The sequence below is a fragment of the Oncorhynchus keta genome, chromosome 10 (assembly GCF_023373465.1).
Source record: "Oncorhynchus keta strain PuntledgeMale-10-30-2019 chromosome 10, Oket_V2, whole genome shotgun sequence".
Lineage (NCBI taxonomy): Eukaryota > Metazoa > Chordata > Actinopteri > Salmoniformes > Salmonidae > Oncorhynchus > Oncorhynchus keta.
Window position 1 is genome coordinate 32,430,644 of NC_068430.1, and position 19,410 is coordinate 32,450,053.

At 43.1% G+C, this 19,410-nt stretch overlaps 1 protein-coding gene across 4 annotated transcripts; it reads right to left on the reverse strand.

The window, feature by feature from the left end:
- Positions 1 to 1,109: 1,109 nt before the first annotated feature.
- LOC118388509 (ETS domain-containing protein Elk-4) lies at positions 1,110 to 18,479 on the reverse strand. 4 transcript variants are annotated; one of them, XR_004826571.2, is made up of 7 exons: positions 18,105 to 18,479; positions 7,008 to 7,222; positions 5,211 to 5,945; positions 4,798 to 5,046; positions 4,350 to 4,458; positions 4,007 to 4,132; positions 1,110 to 3,795 (listed from the first exon to the last, which is right to left on the reverse strand). XR_004826571.2 is itself a non-coding variant. In XM_035777672.2 (6 exons), the coding sequence occupies exons 1-6, from the start codon at positions 18,325 to 18,327 to the stop codon at positions 3,697 to 3,699; spliced, it is 1,641 nt and encodes a 546-aa protein (XP_035633565.1). In that variant the 5' UTR covers positions 18,328 to 18,479; the 3' UTR covers positions 1,110 to 3,696. The 4 variants fall into 4 exon arrangements, 3 of the variants coding, with proteins under 3 accessions (XP_035633565.1, XP_035633564.1, XP_035633566.1); XM_035777672.2 differs by lacking the exon at positions 4,350 to 4,458 and having other exon boundaries at positions 4,798 to 5,040; XM_035777671.2 differs by lacking the exon at positions 4,350 to 4,458.
- Between the last annotated feature and the right edge of the window lie 931 nt (positions 18,480 to 19,410).

Sequence of the window (19,410 nt, forward strand, 5' to 3'; positions counted from 1 at the left end):
GTTTGCGCCCAGGGAGACCAGGGCAGTGGGGAGGAGGGTAGAGAGTGGACAGGGGAGGGGATGGCTGTTCCCACACTCCTCAGGTTTGGCTTTAGAGGTTTAAGGCACCACGTTAACATGGCTGATTCTTATGGAGCAACCTTACAGGTTAGTGACAAACTCCTCTGCCATCCAACAATTCAATTCTATCAGAGTCCAGATGTGATTTCCCTTCACACATTTCATGTTTTCCTTATAGCTTCACAACAGAAATGCACAGCCTTAGGGTTAGTTTATGGCGAGGATCCTTATTTGCTCAAGCTCCACAAGGTTAGTAGTTATTTGGCAAAGGAGGTGATATTAATCTGTCCAACTATCTGAGGCGGCAGGGTTGTTTATAAGTTAGGAATGTGGTTAAGGCTAGGTTTTAGGTTGGGGTTACAGTAAGGGTTATGGCTTCTCATAAATTGACCTACAGCCATAGGGCCTTTTTGCATACATAAATTCAATATCTTCCAAGCATCACACATGCATAAGTCCCATAAATATGCGTGTTTTTCTCTGGGAGAGACTGAAGTGGTTTGGTTCTGTTCTGATTTGGCTGCCTGTATACTGGTCTAAGTGAGAGAATTACAGTAAGGACTTCATTAAATAACACATTTTGTTATGGCAAAAGACCATTACACACCGCAGAGAGCAGAGTCATGACCTCACACTGCTTCACTTATATTGGCAGGCCTCACACTGCTTCACTTATATTGGCAGGCCTCACACTGCTTCACTTATACTGGCAGGCCTCACACTGCTTCACTTATACTGGCAGGCCTCACACTGCTTCACTTATACTGGCAGGCCTCGCACCGCTTTGTATATACTGGCAGGCCTCGCACCGCTTTGTATATACTGGCAGGCCTCGCACCGCTTTGTATATACTGGCAGGCCTCGCACCGCTTTATATATACTGGCAGGCCTCACACCGCTTTGTATATACTGGCAGGCCTCGCACCGCTTTGTATATACTGGCAGGCCTCGCACTGGCCGCTTTATATATACTGGCAGGCCTCGCACCGCTCGCACCGCTTTATATACTGGCAGGCCTCGCACCGCTTTATATATACTGGCAGGCTTTATATATACTGGCAGGCCTCGCACCGCTTTATATATACTGGCAGGCCTCGCACCGCTTTGTATATACTGGCAGGCCTCGCACCGCTTTGTATATACTGGCAGGCCTCGCACCGCTTTATATATACTGGCAGGCCTCGCACTGCTTTGTATATACTGGCAGGCCTCGCACTGCTTTATATATACTGGCAGGCCTCACACTGCTTTGTATATACTGGCAGGCCTCGCACTGCTTTATATATACTGGCAGGCCTCGCACTGCTTTATATATACTGGCAGGCCTCGCACTGCTTTATATATACTGGCAGGCCTCGCACTGCTTTATATATACTGGCAGGCCTCGCACTGCTTTATATATACTGGCAGGCCTCGCACTGCTTCATACAGTTGAAGTTGGAAGTTTACATACAGGTTGGAGTCATTAACTCGTTTTTCAACCACTCCACAAATTTCTTGTTAACAAACTATAGTTTTGGCAAGTCGGTTAAGATAAGTCATTTTTCCAGCAATTGTTTAGAGACAGTGACTTATAAGTGAAATAATCTATCACAATTCCAGTGGGTCAGAGGATTACATACACTAAGTTGACTGTGCCTCGAAACAGCTTGGAAAATTCCAGAAAATGATGTCATGGCTTTAGATGCTTCTGATAGGCTAATTGACATAATTTGAGTCAATTGGATGTATTTCAAGGCCTACCTTCAAACTCAGTGACTCTTTGGGAAAAACATCTTGGGAAAATCTAAAGAAATCAGCAAAGACCTCAAATTGTAGACCTCCACAAGTCTGGTTCATCCTTGGGAGCAATTTCCAAATGCCTGAAGGTACCACGTTCATCTGTACAAACAAAAGTACACAAGTATAAACACCATGGGACCACGCAGCAGTCATACCGTTCAGGATGGAGACGCGTTCCGTCTCCTAGAGATGAATGTACTTTGGTGCGAAAAGTGCAAATCAATCTCAGAACAGCAGCAAAGGACCTTGTGAAGATGCTGGAATAAACAGGTACAAAGGTATCTATATCCACAGTAAAACGAGTCCTATATCGACATAACCTGAAAGGCCGCTCAGCAAAGAAGAAGCCACTGCTCCAAAACCGGCATAAAAAAGCCAGGCTACGGTTTGCAACTGCACATGGGGACAAAGATCATACTTTTTGGAGGAATGTACTCTGGTCTGATGAAACAAAAATATAACTTTTTGGCCATAATGACCATCGTTATGTTTGGAGGCTAAAGGGAGAGGCTTGCAAGCTGGAGAACACCATCCCAACCGTGAAGCACGGGGGTGGCAGCATCATGTTGTGGGGATGCTTTACTGCAGGAGGGGCTGGTGCACTTCACAAAATAGATGGCATCATGAGGTACGAAAATTATGTGGATAAATTGAAGCAACATCTCAGGAAGTTAAAGCTTGGTCGCAAATGGGTCTTACAGATGGACAAAGACCCCAAGCATACTTCCAAAGTTGTGGCAAAATGGCTTAAGGACAAAGTCAAGGTATTTGAGTGGCCATCAAAACCCTGACCTCAATCCCACAGAAAAATTGAGGGCAGAACTGAAAAAGCGTGGAGGCCTACAAACCTGACTCAGTTACACCAGCTTTGTCAGGAGGAATGGGCCAACATTCACCCAACTTATTGTGGAAAGCTTGTGGAAGGCTACACAAAACATTTGACCGAGGTTAAACAATTTAAAGGCAATGCTACAAAATACTAATTAAGTGTATGTAAACTTCTGACCCACTGGGAATATGGTGAAAGAAACAAAAAGCAGAAATAAATCTCTTATTCTGACATTTCACATTCTTACAATAAAGTGGTGATCCTAACTGACCTAAGACTGAATTTTTGCTACGATTAAATGTCAGGAATTGTGAAACTTAGTTCAAATGTATTTGGCTAAGGTATGTAAACTTCTGACTTCAACTGTATATACTGGCATGTAGATGAGGGGATTGACAGTTAAGGGAAAAGTAGAGTTGGTGTTGGCAAGCATTTTCCATCTAAGAGAGCCGGTGAGGAGAAACATTAAGGTTAGCTGGTTAAAACACGTTAAAAACATAACTAATAACTAGGAAATTATCCATTAAAAAACATCTAAAAACTGAGTTGGGAATTGACAACACACCATCAAACCGTTTGTTGTGAAAGTGTGAAGTTCCACAAAAAGAATAGAAGGAAACTATGAAGGTTCAAATAGAAAGAAAAAGGTCTGTAATCCCTTTGGTCTCAGAGCGGAGACACAATTGGCTGTTCAGGTAAAGTGATGCACATTTCTGACTGGTCAGCATCAAATCACTATTCTTTGCAGCACCGGTTACCATGGCAATTCCTAAAAATACTTCTTTAGAAGAGGTGTCAATGGAGACCTGAAGATGGCAAGTTAAAAGAACAGGAAGTGTTCAAGGAATCAAGATGTGTGCGTGTTGGAAACCTCTAACCGTCTCAGTCCCTCCTGGCAGTGGATGGTCCTCATTTATCCAAATCATCAACCCCCATGTCTCCTGTGTCTGTTTGGGAGTGTGCGGGTAGAGCAGAAGAAGGGCCTCTGCGTCTGGGGGCTCCACAGGTTCCAAGGGTAAGGTCACTTATGTCTTATGGGAGTCTGGAGTGAGGGGTCCGGGGGTGTTGGTCCCATCCAGACTGTGTGTGGGGATATGGAAATGAGGGGTGAGCACTGAGGGGAACTGGAAGAGAACACAAGAGAACAACTTCAATGGGTCATATAGAGCAGAATTTGGGTCAAAATAGAAGATACAGTATAGAGCAGAGACACAGAGACAGAACAGGCTCGAGCAGGAACCAATGAGGACAGAAAGCGTGATGAGAGAAAGACACTGAAGTGCAGAAAGGGATGAGCGAGGATTGCGATGAGAGGGGGGGGGGGTGTGTTCTGACCTGGAACAGGGTGTGTGCTCCCTGCTGGCGGCGGGTGGCAGGGCTGAGGGGAGCCACCGGACTGAGCGTGCTCCAGAAGTGGATGTTAGACAGCAGTGGACTGGGGGTCAGCAACAGAGTGGGCGTCTGTAAACACACACACACTAGTAGTTAGGAGAAAGACAGAAACAATGTCAGGAAAAAAACTTAAAACATACTCAAATTGCCATTTGGGAATATCTCAAAATTATCACCAGTTGGTACAAAAATATTCTCAATGCTGAAATTAGAGCTGTAAGTGATAGTATTTTAATTGAAAACAACATTCTCTTTTGTATCCATAATGGAGGTTTTGATTGTTTACCAGCAGCCCAAGGCAAAGCCAACCCAGATGAGAAGCTGGCCAGGGGCTGGCTCCAACGGAGCCATCTCATGACCGCAGTAGCATAGATGTTAACCCACAGAGGGAAAATCTGAGAGAATAATGAGACCATTGTCAGGTCCTGCTGATATAATCTAATATTATGATCACAACAGGAACATGTGGTCAAACGGCCAACATCCCATTGACAGGCCAAAGGAATGACAACAGCTGTTGTCTTGGCATATCAGTTCAGTCAGAGAGGAAGTGTGTTCAATAAAACTACAACACTGCTGCCATCTGCTGGGGAAAAACTATCAATGACGTTTGTTTACATGTCACCTCATCCCTAATCGTAAATGTATCTTCTCCTAATCAAGAATACATCTTAAACAATACTGTGAGTGTGGAGCGTAAAGATTGTGGAAAAATGTGTGTGTGGGTGTCTCACCTGTAGCAGTGCTGGCGTGAGAGAGGCGGTGGGTAGTGAGGGGCTGTAGAGGTTCATAGGTGAAAGGTCAGAGGCAGTGACCACCAGTGTAGGAGTGGAAAGCTCCAGGACTTTAGGAGGCTTGCGGGCCTTGCCCCCTGTGATATGGCCACTCACACACACCGGAGACAAACTCATCTCCCTATTCCCTCCCTTGTCCCCGTTTCCTCCACATACCTCACCACTTGACACATGGCCAGAACTCTGCACCTGACAGAGAAAGGGAGAGAGATTGAGGAAGCACAGTCAGTTGAATCACAGAAAGCAAAAACATGAATGCTAAATCCATCTTCGTGTTGAGTAATCTACATCTCAGTGGATTGGACAAAGATGGACTCCATGTCGCAGAAGGTGTGTGTGCACATTATTCTTACCGCCTGTATCTGAATCTCTGTCGGTTGGGAGGAGATAGACTCGATGTCACTGTCAATCACCAGCTCCTGGGTGGAGTCCGGCACCATGCTGGGGGAGGGACTCCGAGAGGGCATCTTTGATAAGCTGAAACTATGCAGGATTCGAAGATTCGAGGATTCCAAGGTCTTGGCTTGCTCAAACGCATACACAGCCTGAGGCAGGAGGGTGGAGTGTGTCCTCACTACATCATCTATGGGAGGCGGGACTTGGAGAGGGTACAATGGCGGATTGGATGTTTCTATAGTAACCTGAGGTGGTGGAGGGCTTCTCTTGGGAGGGGTGGTCCCAAACTTGATGACTGACGGCGATGGCATTGGCTGAGAGGGTGGGTCTTGGGCCCGGGTATTAGACTTCCTGTCGGCCATCTTGTCTCCGGGGTTCTCCATCTTGATGGACTTGAACAGCTGCCGTCCATTTTGCAGCGAGGTGAGGGTGAACGAGGTGTACAGACCAGAGTGGATGTAGTCATTACGGTTGGACGGTTTAGTACTGGACCCCCGTGTCGCTGTCACACCTTCACTCCTGTCCCCACCCTCATCATCTCTGGATGTGTTGTCCCCCCTCTCTGAGAGGGGCAGGCCACCCCCTACACCCCCCTCCCCATCGGGCCGAACAGAGGCATCCCCTTTCAGAATGTCTGGGTATGAGACAAAGCGGTACACAAACTTCTGCCCGTTCACCTTCTTAATGATGTTCTACAGGAGAAAACAAGGAGAGGGATGTTACATTGCGGAGAAAAAGTAGACAGCTGAACAAAAGACAGACAGACACTCTCCTCCCTTTGACTGTCTTTTCTCCCTCTCTTACAAAAACAGCCCACAGAGTAACTTCTGCGTGGGAATGTTCCATCCTTCCTGTCTGTGCCAAACAAACAGCCAATCAGGCCTGTCGTGCTCGGTCTTCAGCTAAACACAACTCACCACCCCACCCACTGACAGATGCAGGCTGTCTTTAGGCCAAACCACAGAGAGAGTGGGCAAGATACACAGCAACCGAGCAGTACTCTGAAGGACTGGTGCTGGGTGGTGACATGTCACAGGAGTGCTTAACCACAAAGAATTCCTTGCCCACAGCTCTACCCAGCCTAGCACTAAACTAAACCTAGGGCCCTATAAAATCCGCAATGCTGCGAACGCGGACGGAATCCAGACACTAAAATAGAATTCAACAGTATTCAAAAAATTTACTGAACTTACAAGGAAATCAACTAAATGTATTGAACTAATAACTTCCTGAAGAGGCAACGCGGGAATGCCCGTCTATGTGCGTGTTTGTCTACCACTGTGTAGCTGTTAGCGATGATGCTAATGATAACAGTCTACTGATAGGTGGAAAGGCATTCCCAAAATCCTTCTATTAAATGTTAACTACAAAGTAACCTATGCCTACATAGCAGAATTATTATTTGCATCAATCCAGTTGCGATTTATTTAGCAAACATATATGCGCTACAGAAACACTGCCAACCAAACAAGTCTCTTGCTGGTGTGTATTTGAATTAAAGGGTATCTACACCCAAAAATGAAAATGTCTTAGTGGTCTCCTGATGTGGTTTAAGCATCGTTGTAGACTTAGAACACCCAACGTTGTTGTTTTTCTATTTAAAAAGTGTGATTGAGAAGTCAGAAACCTGGACAAATCTGAAACTAAACGGAAAAATAAAACCGATTTTATAGGGCTCTATGAACCCTGGCCTCATTTTGTCAACTTGCCTCATCGATGGGCCCCTTGTCTATGCTAATGTGAGGTGTGTGTACCTTGTCATAGTAGTATCTCAGGGCTCTGCTAAGCTTGTCGTAGTTCATGTTGGGTTTGTTCTTCCTGGCGCCCCACAGCTTGGCCACCTCCTCCGCCTGCAGCAGCTTGAACTCGCCCTCCTCATTAGTCCAGCAGATCAGTTGATCATTGGTGGGGTCCAATAGGAGCTGGAGCAAGAACTGCCACAGGGTCACAGAGCTGTCCATGCTCCCCGCTACAGAGAAAAAGAGAGGGGATGAAGAAGACAGATCAGACACGCAGAGTGTCACCAACAGACAGTTATCAAACTGTTGAACTGCGACTACTCATAGCCTGATAGAGACCCCGATTCAGAATCTGCAGCCTCAGTCAACAAGCCTAACATACCTGCCTTTTTCTGCACTCAACGCGAAAGCAAAAAATTATAATTGGCACCAATGCTATCAGACATCAATATAAGTGCCAGCATTTTCTAATCATCTCATAATACGTTTCTGTTTGGAATTCAAGGTGATTTGAAGATCGGTGATTCAGCACAGCCTAGTGCCTTGGTCAGGCCTTTCATCTCAAACGTCCTTAAAACAGCGTTTTTTTTTATTCAATCAGTCGTAACGACAAGCTGTTTTCTAAAAAACGTTTGGAGAAATGCTGTACACATTCCTTCATTTGCTCCAAGACCTCTCCATCACGGTTGACAACTCCACGATGTCCCCCTCCCAGAGTGCAAATAACCTTGGCGTGACCCTGGACAATAGCCTGTCGTTCTCTACAAACATCAATGCAGTGACTCACTCCTGCAGGTTCATGAGTTCGACTAACTCACACGAGGAGCAGAGCAGGTCCATTTCCAGGCTCTTTTCATCTCCCTACTAGACTACTGCAACTCGCTGTTGGCTGGGCTCCCTGCTTGTGCCATTAAACCCCTGCAACTTATCCAGAACACTGCAGCCCGCCTGGTGTTCCACCTTCTCAAGTTCTCCCATGTCAACCTGCTCCTCCACTGGTATCCAGTCGAAGCTCTCATATACTACACCTATCCTGTCCCTTAAGATACCACAGGGATAGGGACAGGATTGGGGTTGTTTTCAAACTCAGGAACAGCATTAGATTTTCAAATGAAAAGTAATTGACAAGGAAAGCTCAAAACTGATTTAAATTGATTGATTGGGCCTATAAATGCTAAACAGGAAAATTATACTACATTAATCATAGATAGCTTAAAGAGTAACTATATTTAAAAAAAACAATAAATCCATTTGTAACTGGCCTATCTGGCATCGATATGAGTCAGAAACAGTTATTCTTGTTTCATAATTGACAAAAAGAAGTCAGTCTTGCCTAAAACGGATCTTGGAACATCTGTGCGTCACAACGGGTAATTTTATTTATTTATTTAACCTTTATTTAACCAGTCAAGAACTAATTCTTATTTTCAATGACGGCCTAGGAACAGTGGGTTAACTGCCTGTTCGGGGGCAGAACAACAGATTTGTACCTTGGGGGTTTGAACTTGCAACCTTCTAGTCCAATGCTCTACTTGGCTACCCTGCCGCCCCAAATGAAGGTTGGGTTTTGATTTGACGATGTACACTTGCACATTAACATGGGGTGAGCAGTTGAGGTGATGGTGCTCGATCCAATAGCATAGACAGAGACAGGTCTACCCAGCAGAACGACTTTGTTTACATAAGACAACACACGTTGCATTGTTTTACTTCAGAAATACTGCACAAAACACCTTTAGATATAAAATTGCACAACCAAAACATACTCTGCAAAAACGTTAAAATTACAAACTTCGTGAGTTATCATTCTGGGAATTTTGAGGAAGTGAAATGTGCTTCTGCAGAATCGGTCAGGAAACACACCTCCAAGACTGAAATCTTGTTTTTCTAATGAGCAACAGAAATGCCCATGCCAATCAGTGGGTTGATTGGTTTTATAACATCATAGTAAGCTACAGTGCATTCGGAAGGTATTCAGACCCCTTAACTTTTCCCACGTTTTGTTACATTACAGCCTTATTCTAAAATTGATTAAATATATATACATTTTTAAACTCAATCTACACACAATAATGAAAGTGAACAGTTTTTTATTTTGTTGCAAATGTATAAAATAAAAAACTGATACCTTAATTAAATAAGTATTCAGACCCTATGAGACTCGAAATTGAACTTAGGTGCATCCTGTCTCCATTGTTCACCTTTGATGTTTCTAAAACTTGATTGGAGTCCACCGGTGTTAAATTAAATTGATTGGACATGATTTGGAAAGGCACGTCTATATAAGGTCCCACGGTTGATAGTAGAGGTCGACCGATTATGATTTTTCGATACAGATTATTGGAGGACCAAAAAAAGCCTAAACCGATTAAATCAGCAAATTTCATATATATATATATATATATATATACACACACACACACACATGACAATTACAACAGTACTGAATGAACACTTATTTTAACTTAATACATCAATAAAATCCATTTAGTCTCAAATAATGAAACATGTTCAATTTGGGTTAAATAATGCAAAAACAAAGTGTTGGAGAAGAAAGTAAAAGTGCAATATGTGCCATTTAAAAAAGCTAACGTTTAAGTTCCTTGCTCAGAACATGAGAACATATGAAAGCTGGTGGTTCCTTTTAACATGAGTCTTCAATATTCCCAGGTAAGAAGTTTTAGGTCGTAGTTATTATAGGACTATTTCTCTTTATCATTTGTATTTCATATACCTTTGACTATTGGATGTTCTAATAGGTACTTTAGTATTGCCAGCCTAATCTCGGGAGTTGAAAAGCTTGAAGTCATAAACAGCGCAATGCTTGAAGCATTGCGAAGAGCTGCTGGCAAACGCAGTAAAGTGCTGTTTGAATGAATGCTTACGAGCCTGCTGCTGCCTACCACCGCTCAGTCAGACTGCTCTATCAAATCAGACTTAATTATAATATAGTAACACACAGAAATACGAACCGTAGGTCACTAATATGGTCAAATCCGGAAACTATCATTGTGGCATCCACAAGTCTAAATATTGCTGTTACATTGCACAACCTTCAATGTTATGTCATAATTACGTAAGATTCTGGCAAATTAGTTTGCAACGAGCCATGCGGCCCAAAATGTTGCATATACCCTGACTCTGTTGCACAGAACACAAGAGAAGTGACAATTTCCCTAGTTTAATATTGCCTACTAACATGAATTTATCTTAACTAAATATGCAGGTTTAAAACAATATACTTCGGTGTATTGATTTTAAGAAAGGCATTGATGTTTATGGTTAGGTACATTCGTGCCACGATTGCGCTTTTGTTAAATCCCCCATTTGGCAAAGTTGGCTGTCTTTGTTTGGAAGAAATGGTCTCCACGCAGTTCACAACGAGCTTGGCTGCCCAAACTGCTGCATATACCCTGACTCTGTTGCACAGAACACAAGAGAAGTGACAATTTCACTAGTTAACTTCTTTAGGGGGTGTGGGGCGGTAGCGTCCCACCTGGCCAACATCTAGTGAAATTGCAGAGCGCCAAATTCAAAAACAGAAATACTCATTATAAAAATTCATAAAACATACAAGTGTTGTACATCGGTTTAAAGATTAACTTCTTGTTAATCCAACCACGGTGTCAGATTTCAAAAAGGCTTTAACAGTAAAACGCATACCATGCGATTAGCTGAGAGTAACCAGCAAAGTAGAGGAGTTACAAGTCACAAATTGCGATAAAATTAATCACTTACCTTTGATGATCTTCATATGGTTGCACTCACAAGACTCCCATTTACTCAATAAATGTTTGTATTGTTCGATAAAGTCCCTCTTTTTATCCAAAAACCTCTGCTTTGTTTGCGCGTTTTGTTCATTAATCCACGGGCTCAAAGGCAGTCACAACAGGCAGACAAAAAAATCAGAAAAGTATCAGTAAAGTTCGTAGAAACATGTCAAACGATGTTTATAATCAATCCTCAGGTTGTTTTTAGTCATAATAATGAATAATATTTCAACCGGACAAAAGCTTCGTCAATATAAAAGGAAAACAAGGCACGCTCTCGGTCGTGCACATGAAAAACCTCTGAGACACTGCATTGTCCACTCATTTAGAGTGGTCTGACTCCCTAATTTTTCAGAATACAAGCCTGAAACAATTTCTAAAGACTGTTGACATCTAGTGGAAGCCATAGGAAGTGCAAATCGAGTCCTACGTCAATGGAATCTGTATAGGCAGTAAATGGAAAACTAAAAACATTTTTAAAATCCCACTTCCTGGATGGATTTGTCTCAGGTTTTCGCCTGCCACTTCAGTTCTGTTGTACTCACAGACATTATTTTAACAGTTTTAGAAACTTTGGAGTGTTTTCTATTCAAATCTACTAATTATATGCATATCCTAACTTCTGGGCCTGAGTAGCAGGCAGTTTACTTTGGGCACGCTTTTCACCCGGAGGTGAAAATAGTGCCCCCTACCCTATTGAGGTTTAAATAAATTCATGTTAGCAGGCAATATTAACAAAATATGCAGGTTTAATAATACATACTTGTGTATTGATTTTAAGAAAGGCGTTGGATGTTTATGGTTAGGTACACATTGGTGCAACAACAGTGCTTTTTTCACGAATGCGCTTGTTAAATCACCCGTTTGGCGATGTAGGCTGTGATTCAATGATAAATTAACAGGCACCACATCGATTATATGCAACGCAGGACAAGCTAGATAAACTACTAATATCATCAACCATGTGTAGTTAACTAGTAATTATGTTAAGATTCATTGTTTTTTATAAGATACGTTTAATGCTAGCTAGCACCTTACCATGGCTCTTTGCTGCACTCGCATAACAGGTAATCAGCCTGCCACGCAGTCTCCTCATGGAGTGCGGTGTCCAAAAATGCAGATTACCGATTGTTATGAAAACTTGAAATCGGCCCTAATTAATTGGCCATTTCGATTAATAGGTTGACCTCTAGTTGATAGTACATGGCAAAGCAAAAACCAAGCCATGAGGTTGAAGGAAGTGTCCGTAGAGCTCCAAGACAGGATTGTGTCGAGGCACAGATCTGGGGAAGGGTACTAAAAAATGTTTGCAGCATTGAAGATCCCCAAGAACACAGAGGCCGCCATCATTCTTAAAGGGAGCAGTTTGGAGCCACCAAGACTCTTCCTAAAGCTGGCCGCCCGTCCAACCTGTGCAATTCGGGTAAAAAGGGCCTTGGTCAGGGAGATGACCGAGAACCTGATGGTCACTCTGACACAGCTCCAGAGTTCCTCTGTGGGAGAACACCACTCCTCCAATCAGGCTTTTATGGTAGAGTGGCCAGACAGATACCACTCCTCAGTAAAAGGCATGACAGCCCACATGGAGTTTGCAAAAAGGCACCCAAAAGACTCTCAGACCAAGAGTAACAGAATCCTCAGGTCTGATGAAACCAAGACTGAACTATTTGGCCTGAATGCCAAGTGTCACATCTGGAGGAAACCAGGCACCATCCCTACGGTGAAGCATGGTGGTGGCAGCATCATGCTGTGGCAATGTTTTTCAGCGGCAGGGACTGGGAGACGAGCCAGGATCGATGGAAAGATGAACAAAGCAAAGTACAAAGAGATCCTTGATGAAAACCTGCTCCAGAGCGCTCAGGACGTCCGACTGGGGCGAAGATTCACCTTCCAACAGGCCAACAACCCTAAGCACACAGGCAAGACAATGCAGGAGTGGCTTCGGGACAAGTCTCGGAATGTCCTTGAGTTGCCCAGCCAGAGCCCGGACTTGAATGTGATCTAACATCTCTGGAGAGACCTGAAAATAGCTGTGCAGCGATGCTCCTCATCCAACCTGACAGAGCAGAGAAGAAGAGAAACTCCACAAATATAGGTGTTGCAAGCTTGTAGCGCCATACCCAATTAGACTAGAGGCTGTTGCCAATGGGGCTTTAACAAAGTACTGAGTAATCAGAAATGCTATCAGATCCCCAAATGAGTACATTTATAGTAGCAGTCTAAAGTTTGGGCACACCTACCCATTCAAGGGTTTTTATTTTTTTAAACAATTTTCTACATTGTGGAATAATAGTGAAGACCTCAAAACTATGGAATACTGTAGTAACAAAAAAAAGTGTTAAATCAAAAGATATTTTAAATTTGAGATGATGTATGTACGTACATTTGAAGTCAGAAGTTTATGTACACCTTAGCCAAATACATTTAAAAACTCAGTTTTTCACAATTTCTGACATTTAATCAAAGTAAAAATTCCCTGTCTTAGGTCAGATAGGACCACCACTTTATTTTAATTATGTGAAATGTCAGAATAATGGAGAGAATGATTTATTTCACATTCAGTGGGTCAGAAGTTTACATACATTAAAGCCTCGGTACATCCGAACATCACACCTGCAGGACAGATACAGGATGGCAACAACAACCGCCCGAGTTACACCAGGAATGCACAATCCATCCATCAGTGCTCAGACTGTCCGCAATAGGCCGAGAGAGGCTGGACTGAGAGAATGTAGGCCTGTTGTAAGGCAGATCGTCACCAGATATCACCGGCAACAACGTCACCTATGGGCACAAACCCACCGTTGCTGGACCAGACAGGGCTGGCAAAAAGTGCTCTTCACTGACGAGTCACGGTTTTATCTCACCAGGGGTAATGGTCGGATTCGCATTTATTGTCGAAGGAATGAGCGTTACACCGAGGCCTGTACTCTAGAGCGGGATCGATTTGGAGGTTGAGGGTCCGTTATGGTCTGGGGCGGTGTGTCACAGCATCATCAGACTGAGCTTGTTGTCATTGTAGGCAATCTCAACGCTGTGCGTTACAGGAAAGACCTCCTCCTTCCTCATGTGGTACTCTTCCTGCCGGCTCATCCTGACATGGCCCTCCAGCATGACAATGACACCAGCCATACTGCTCGTTCTGTGCATGATTTCCTGCAAGACAGGAATGTCAGTGTTCTGCCATGGCCAGCGAAGAGCCTAGATCTCAATCCCATTGAGCACGTCTGGGACCTGTTGGATCGGAGGGTGAGGGCTAGGGCCATTCCCCCCAGAAATATCTGGGAACTTGCAGGTGCCTTGGTGGAAGAGTGGGGTAACATCTTACAGCAAGAACTGGCAAATCTGGTGCAGTCCATGAGGAGGAGATGCACTGCCGTACTTAATGCGGCACACCAGATACTGGCGACCACACCAGATACTGGCGACCACACCAGATACTGGCGACCACACCAGATACTGGCGACCACACCAGATACTGACTGTTACTTTTGGTTTTGACCCCCCCTTGTTCAGGGACACAATTTCTGTTAGTCACATGTCTGTGGAACTTGTTCAGTTTATGTCTCAGTTGTTGAATCTTATGTTCATACAAATATTTACACCTTAAGTTTGCGGAAAATAAACGCAGTTGACAGTGGGAGGACGTTTCTTTTTTTGTTGAGTTTAGCATTAGTTCCTTTCACCTCTATAGTGGCATCCAGATTAAGCAAGGCCCATCTCCACTTGTTTAACAAGCAACACCTCATTTTCACCCCACCACTCCACCCCACCTTTTCTCATCGGATCTACACGAATCATGAAGGTCACCTATTTTGGATTCAAAATCGCGAATTTTGTCAAAGTTTGTAACCCAGCAAAATACTATGCCATTAAAGATCAAACTACGCTAAACAGCACTATCACAATAACCATGTATTCTTGGCGGCATAAGAGTGGACATTATGGGCATAGTTTTAGTTTGACTGTTTATTGGCCTAACATGCTGACCACACCACTCGCGTTGCAAAATAAAATGTACACATACATGTTATTCAATCATTGCCCACAAACTCCTCGTGAGCGTCTGCATGCCCAGGCCCTGAAACAGAAATTGCTTATATTTGTGATGCTCAACGCGCTGCATATCAGGCCTCTCCCATCTCCTCATTGGTTTTTAGGAGCATAAACCCACGTGGGTGATTGAAAGATGAACTTAGGTCCACACTCCGGTAGGTTGTAGTAATGCTGTAAAGTTGGTTGCCAACCGCCTTATAAAGTCCAAAGAAGAAAGGCGCCTTAAGGAAGGAGAGATGACGAGAAACACATTTGGTTTACCGTTTTATATGTGGATTAATTGTCGGAGTTAAGGACCTTGTGCATTTCAGGTAAAATAACAACACAATGTTTACTTGGGCTCCAGAGTGGCGCAGCGGTCTAATGCACTGCATCTCAGTGCAAGAGGCATCACTACAGTCCCTGGTTCGAATCGAGGCTGAATCACATCTGGCCGTGATTGGGAGTCCCATAGGGCAGCGCACAATTGGCCCAGCATCGTCCGGGTTTGGCCGTCATTGTAAATAAGAATTTGTTCTTAACTGACTTGGCTAGTTAAATAAAGGTTAAATAAAAATACAAAAATTATATACCAGGACAAATTAGTTAGCAACAGCAAGCTAGCTAAATTGCCATACATGTGTAATGCTTTTTGACCTGTCCCCAAATTAATACAATTGGTTCTGAGTTTGTTTTGATATATCTACCTGTGTCATGATTGCTTCTGGTGTGGGTGAACAAAATCAACATTCACGCGCGTCCAGTTCGGTCAGCATGTGGAACGAACTGCAAACATCACTGAAGCTGGAGACTCATATCTCCCTCACTAACTTTAAGCACCAGCTGTCAGAGCAGCTCACAGATCACTGCACCTGTACATAGCCCATCTGTAAACAGCCCATGTATCTCTACCTCATCCCCATACAGTATTTATTCATCTTGCTCCTTTGCACCCCAGTATCTCTACTTGCACATTCATCTTCTGCACATCTACTATTCCAGTGTTTAATTGCTATATTGTAATTACTTCACCACCATGGCCTATTTATTTCCTTATCTCCGTTATCTTACCTCATTTGCACTCACTGTATATAGACTTTTGTTTTCTTTTTTTATACTGTATTATTGACTGTAGGTTTTGTTTATTCCATGTGTAACTCTGTTGTTGTATGTGTCGAATCGCTGTGCTTTATCTTGGTCAGGTCGCAGTTGCAAATGAGAACTTGTTCTCAACTAGCCTACCTGGTTAAATATGTTTATTTTAATTTTAAATGTGTCATAAATACCAAAAAGCCTCTTACATCAGAACTGATAATGAGTATACATTTGTTGCACTCTGCATATATATTATTTTTATTCAAGCAAGCAGGCCAGATCAGGTTGTGTAATGAACACTACCTACAGTGTGTGTGTGTGTGTGTGTGTGTGTGTGTGTGTGTGTGTGTGTGTGTGTAAGAGGCTTAGATGAAAAGTAAATCTGCCCTGACTCATCTATCCCTGACACACCCCCACTCACAATCCGTCTCATTCTCATGGTGTAAAACGGTACAGACTGGCTCACAGTGAGGCCACCAAGGGACACAAGATTATAGATATGATTAGAGCGTTTCTGATTATGTAACGAGGACGAAACAGCACTCAGCTAGGACCCACAGAGCAAAGAGCACAGACAGTGATGTCACTTGTAATATATGTTGCAGTTAAGTTGTCGTTTGGCCACCCAAACAATATCATAATATTATATAACAAAAATCACTAAGATATGGTGTAAAAATGTGATGCATAGTTAGCAGTTAGAAAAAAGTAATGTCAACAACTAACAGTTGGCTAGCTTTAAATCACAGACTCTGTGAAATGGCCATGTTGTAACGTTAGCTAACAGTTAACGCTAGCTGCACGAAATCAACCACTTGTTAGCTTGCCAAATGCTGATATTTTGGCTAGCAATGCATTTACCTAGATTGCAGCTAGTGCAATTACTTATATCATTAATTTCCCTACGTTGTCACATATCTTACAGTTTAGAGTAACTCGCTATCTAGGTTAACTGCAGTAGCTTACCTTACTAGTCGAGCTCGTTGAAAATTTGAGACACCCAGAAGTGTCGATACAACTCCCAAAACATGACAGAAAATGAGCTTGCTAGCTGAGTAGCAAATGGCTATCTAGTACGCCCTTTAAGTGAAAACTATAAAATTGCCATATACATTTTTGGAAGGGAAAAATGTGTGCTAATCTTTAAGAACAGGAAATTAAACGCATGCTGAGATCACTTCCCCTTGTTTGCGTTCCATATGCGGGTTGTTTTCTGTCCCCGCTGTGGTTTTGAAGTGTCGTCGCGCCAACCACTTTTACTTTCAGCTACATTTGTCTCGACAAAAATGTCTACAACGATGCTTCACTTTTGCTGTTGGCCGAAAAACACGTTACATGTTACATTATAATCTAATATCACAAGTTACATTGTAACAGGCAAGTTTGCAAAGACTTGACTGTTGTTGTCATGCCTCTGCTATGCTCGTCGCGAGAAACATTCGCGCGTGGGAGGCATGGTGAGAAATATTGCGGCAACAGCTTCTTCTTCTTCTTTGTGTGAATTTCCGGGAGACTATATGCTGTGTTGCTTATTGTTGCATTCGCAGGTCGGAGTGCGGATTGCACGTTTAGGTCCCCCCCAAAAAGGGAATGGGAAAATCTTTAAATTGCACCTCCATCTAACCCTTACAAGCATTTCCTAGATTCTCACCAAACTGCAGATGTCACAAACAACAGGAATATTATTTTTCATTTGATCTACCTCTACACTCAACACTAGCCCACTGATCACCCTGTTGAACAGCGCCCTGTTCCAGTGAGAAAGCACGCCACAGTTTGATCTCCGAGCTCAACAAGACAGACAGGGTATGCTCAGTCTCTCAATTGCCACTGGGTCTACATCTCACCAAACTGCAGGTGTCACAAACACGAGACATAGTTTCTTCATTTGATCTACCTCTACACTCAACACTACTGATCACCCCGTTGAACGGCATCCTGTTCCAGTGAGCAAAGCATGCCACAAATTGAGCCCCAAGCCAAGTGATGTGAAGCGTTCGCTTCCTCTGGGCAAGGATGCACAAAATAATCTAAACAATTCCACTTCTTAAAACTTTCACAGATTTAACCAGTCCCAGTTTGTTCTTTACCCAGCTTGACACAACATATGGGTTGGGCAAAATGCAGGAATCCACTCTTCACAAAAATCTCACTTCCACTGGTCCAACATCTTCTCCGGTAGGATTCACAGGGAAAATATTGGAAGTCTCACCTGCCGCCACAGGTAGGCCCACTTCATCCTGGTCTGGCTCAACCTCAGAGCTCTCACCACTGCCGACCGACTCCATTTCGAGATCCTCAAGGGAGCATGAAGAACTAAAGGTAAGTTTAAATGGTTTGTATTCAGGAGACAAAAGTACATACTCAGGAGTCGAAGGTGTGTACTCAGCAGACCAAGGTCTGAACTTAGCTTCATTCTTACGCTTTTGTGTCATCGCACCTCTTCCAGAAAAACCTTTACATTTTCTAGCTAGCTAGTTATGGCTCCATGCATTTGATTTCCTCAAATTTTACCCATATCTAGCTAACTATCTGGTTGTCTTCAGAGAAAGCTATGAACGAGACTACTGACACAAACTCACTTCCCTTGCAGCAACCGGGTGTGCCCAAATTAGCGCTGAAGGCTATTAGTTTTTTATGGGGTTTTTTTCTTCGTTTTTTTTTTACAAGTTGTAAATTTCTGTTATGTCATTTATTTAATAATTGTGCATTCACAACAACATTTGTAATTTCGTAAATACCAGCATACAACTGTGTAAATACAAATTGTTGATACAAAATATATTCCTTTTGATTTAGAAAGTGAAAGCAGCTCTGGATATTCGTTTATGCACAAAACAAATGGATAACAATCACAAGCCTTCTAGTGACCTCCGTTTAATGATATGTCCCAGTTCAAAACGTGAATGCACCCAACTCGTATTTACAACTTAACAACTGGTAATTACCACTTTCCCACTTGGTTATGAACAAAGCATAAAAAAAGCTGATTTATTTCAGCCTTTCAGGTGTCCCCGTTATCCAGAAACACGAATCCAGGTAGGAGCCACATGTTCTGTTATAAAATAATAGGTTATAATAGGCTCTTTTCTGTTTGATAAGTGAATCCGACATGTAAAATGTGTTTATGCTTACATATGCTTTTGACAGTACAATGTTCAGAGCAGTACTAAAAGGTCAGAGGTCAAACTAAATTCAGGACAACCTGCTCAACAAATACCCCATCTGACCATAGTGTGGCAGCCTGGCACCAAATATTGATTTTATCGATCATCAGGTTTTCAAATGGGGAAAGAATGTACCCAATGTACTCAGTGTCTACTGTCCAGAGATGGATTGTCTGCTGCCCCAGGAAAAGAAAAGGCTTTTTCTATACCGTGGAGGTATCTGGGGTGTGGTATTCGCGTGTCTAACTCATACCTCTATTGATCAGATGCTTCAGTGGCTGTGGTGAACTTAAATTCAGCTACGTCCATGTCGTGGATATGTTTCATTATCACGAACTAGCCCCAAACAAA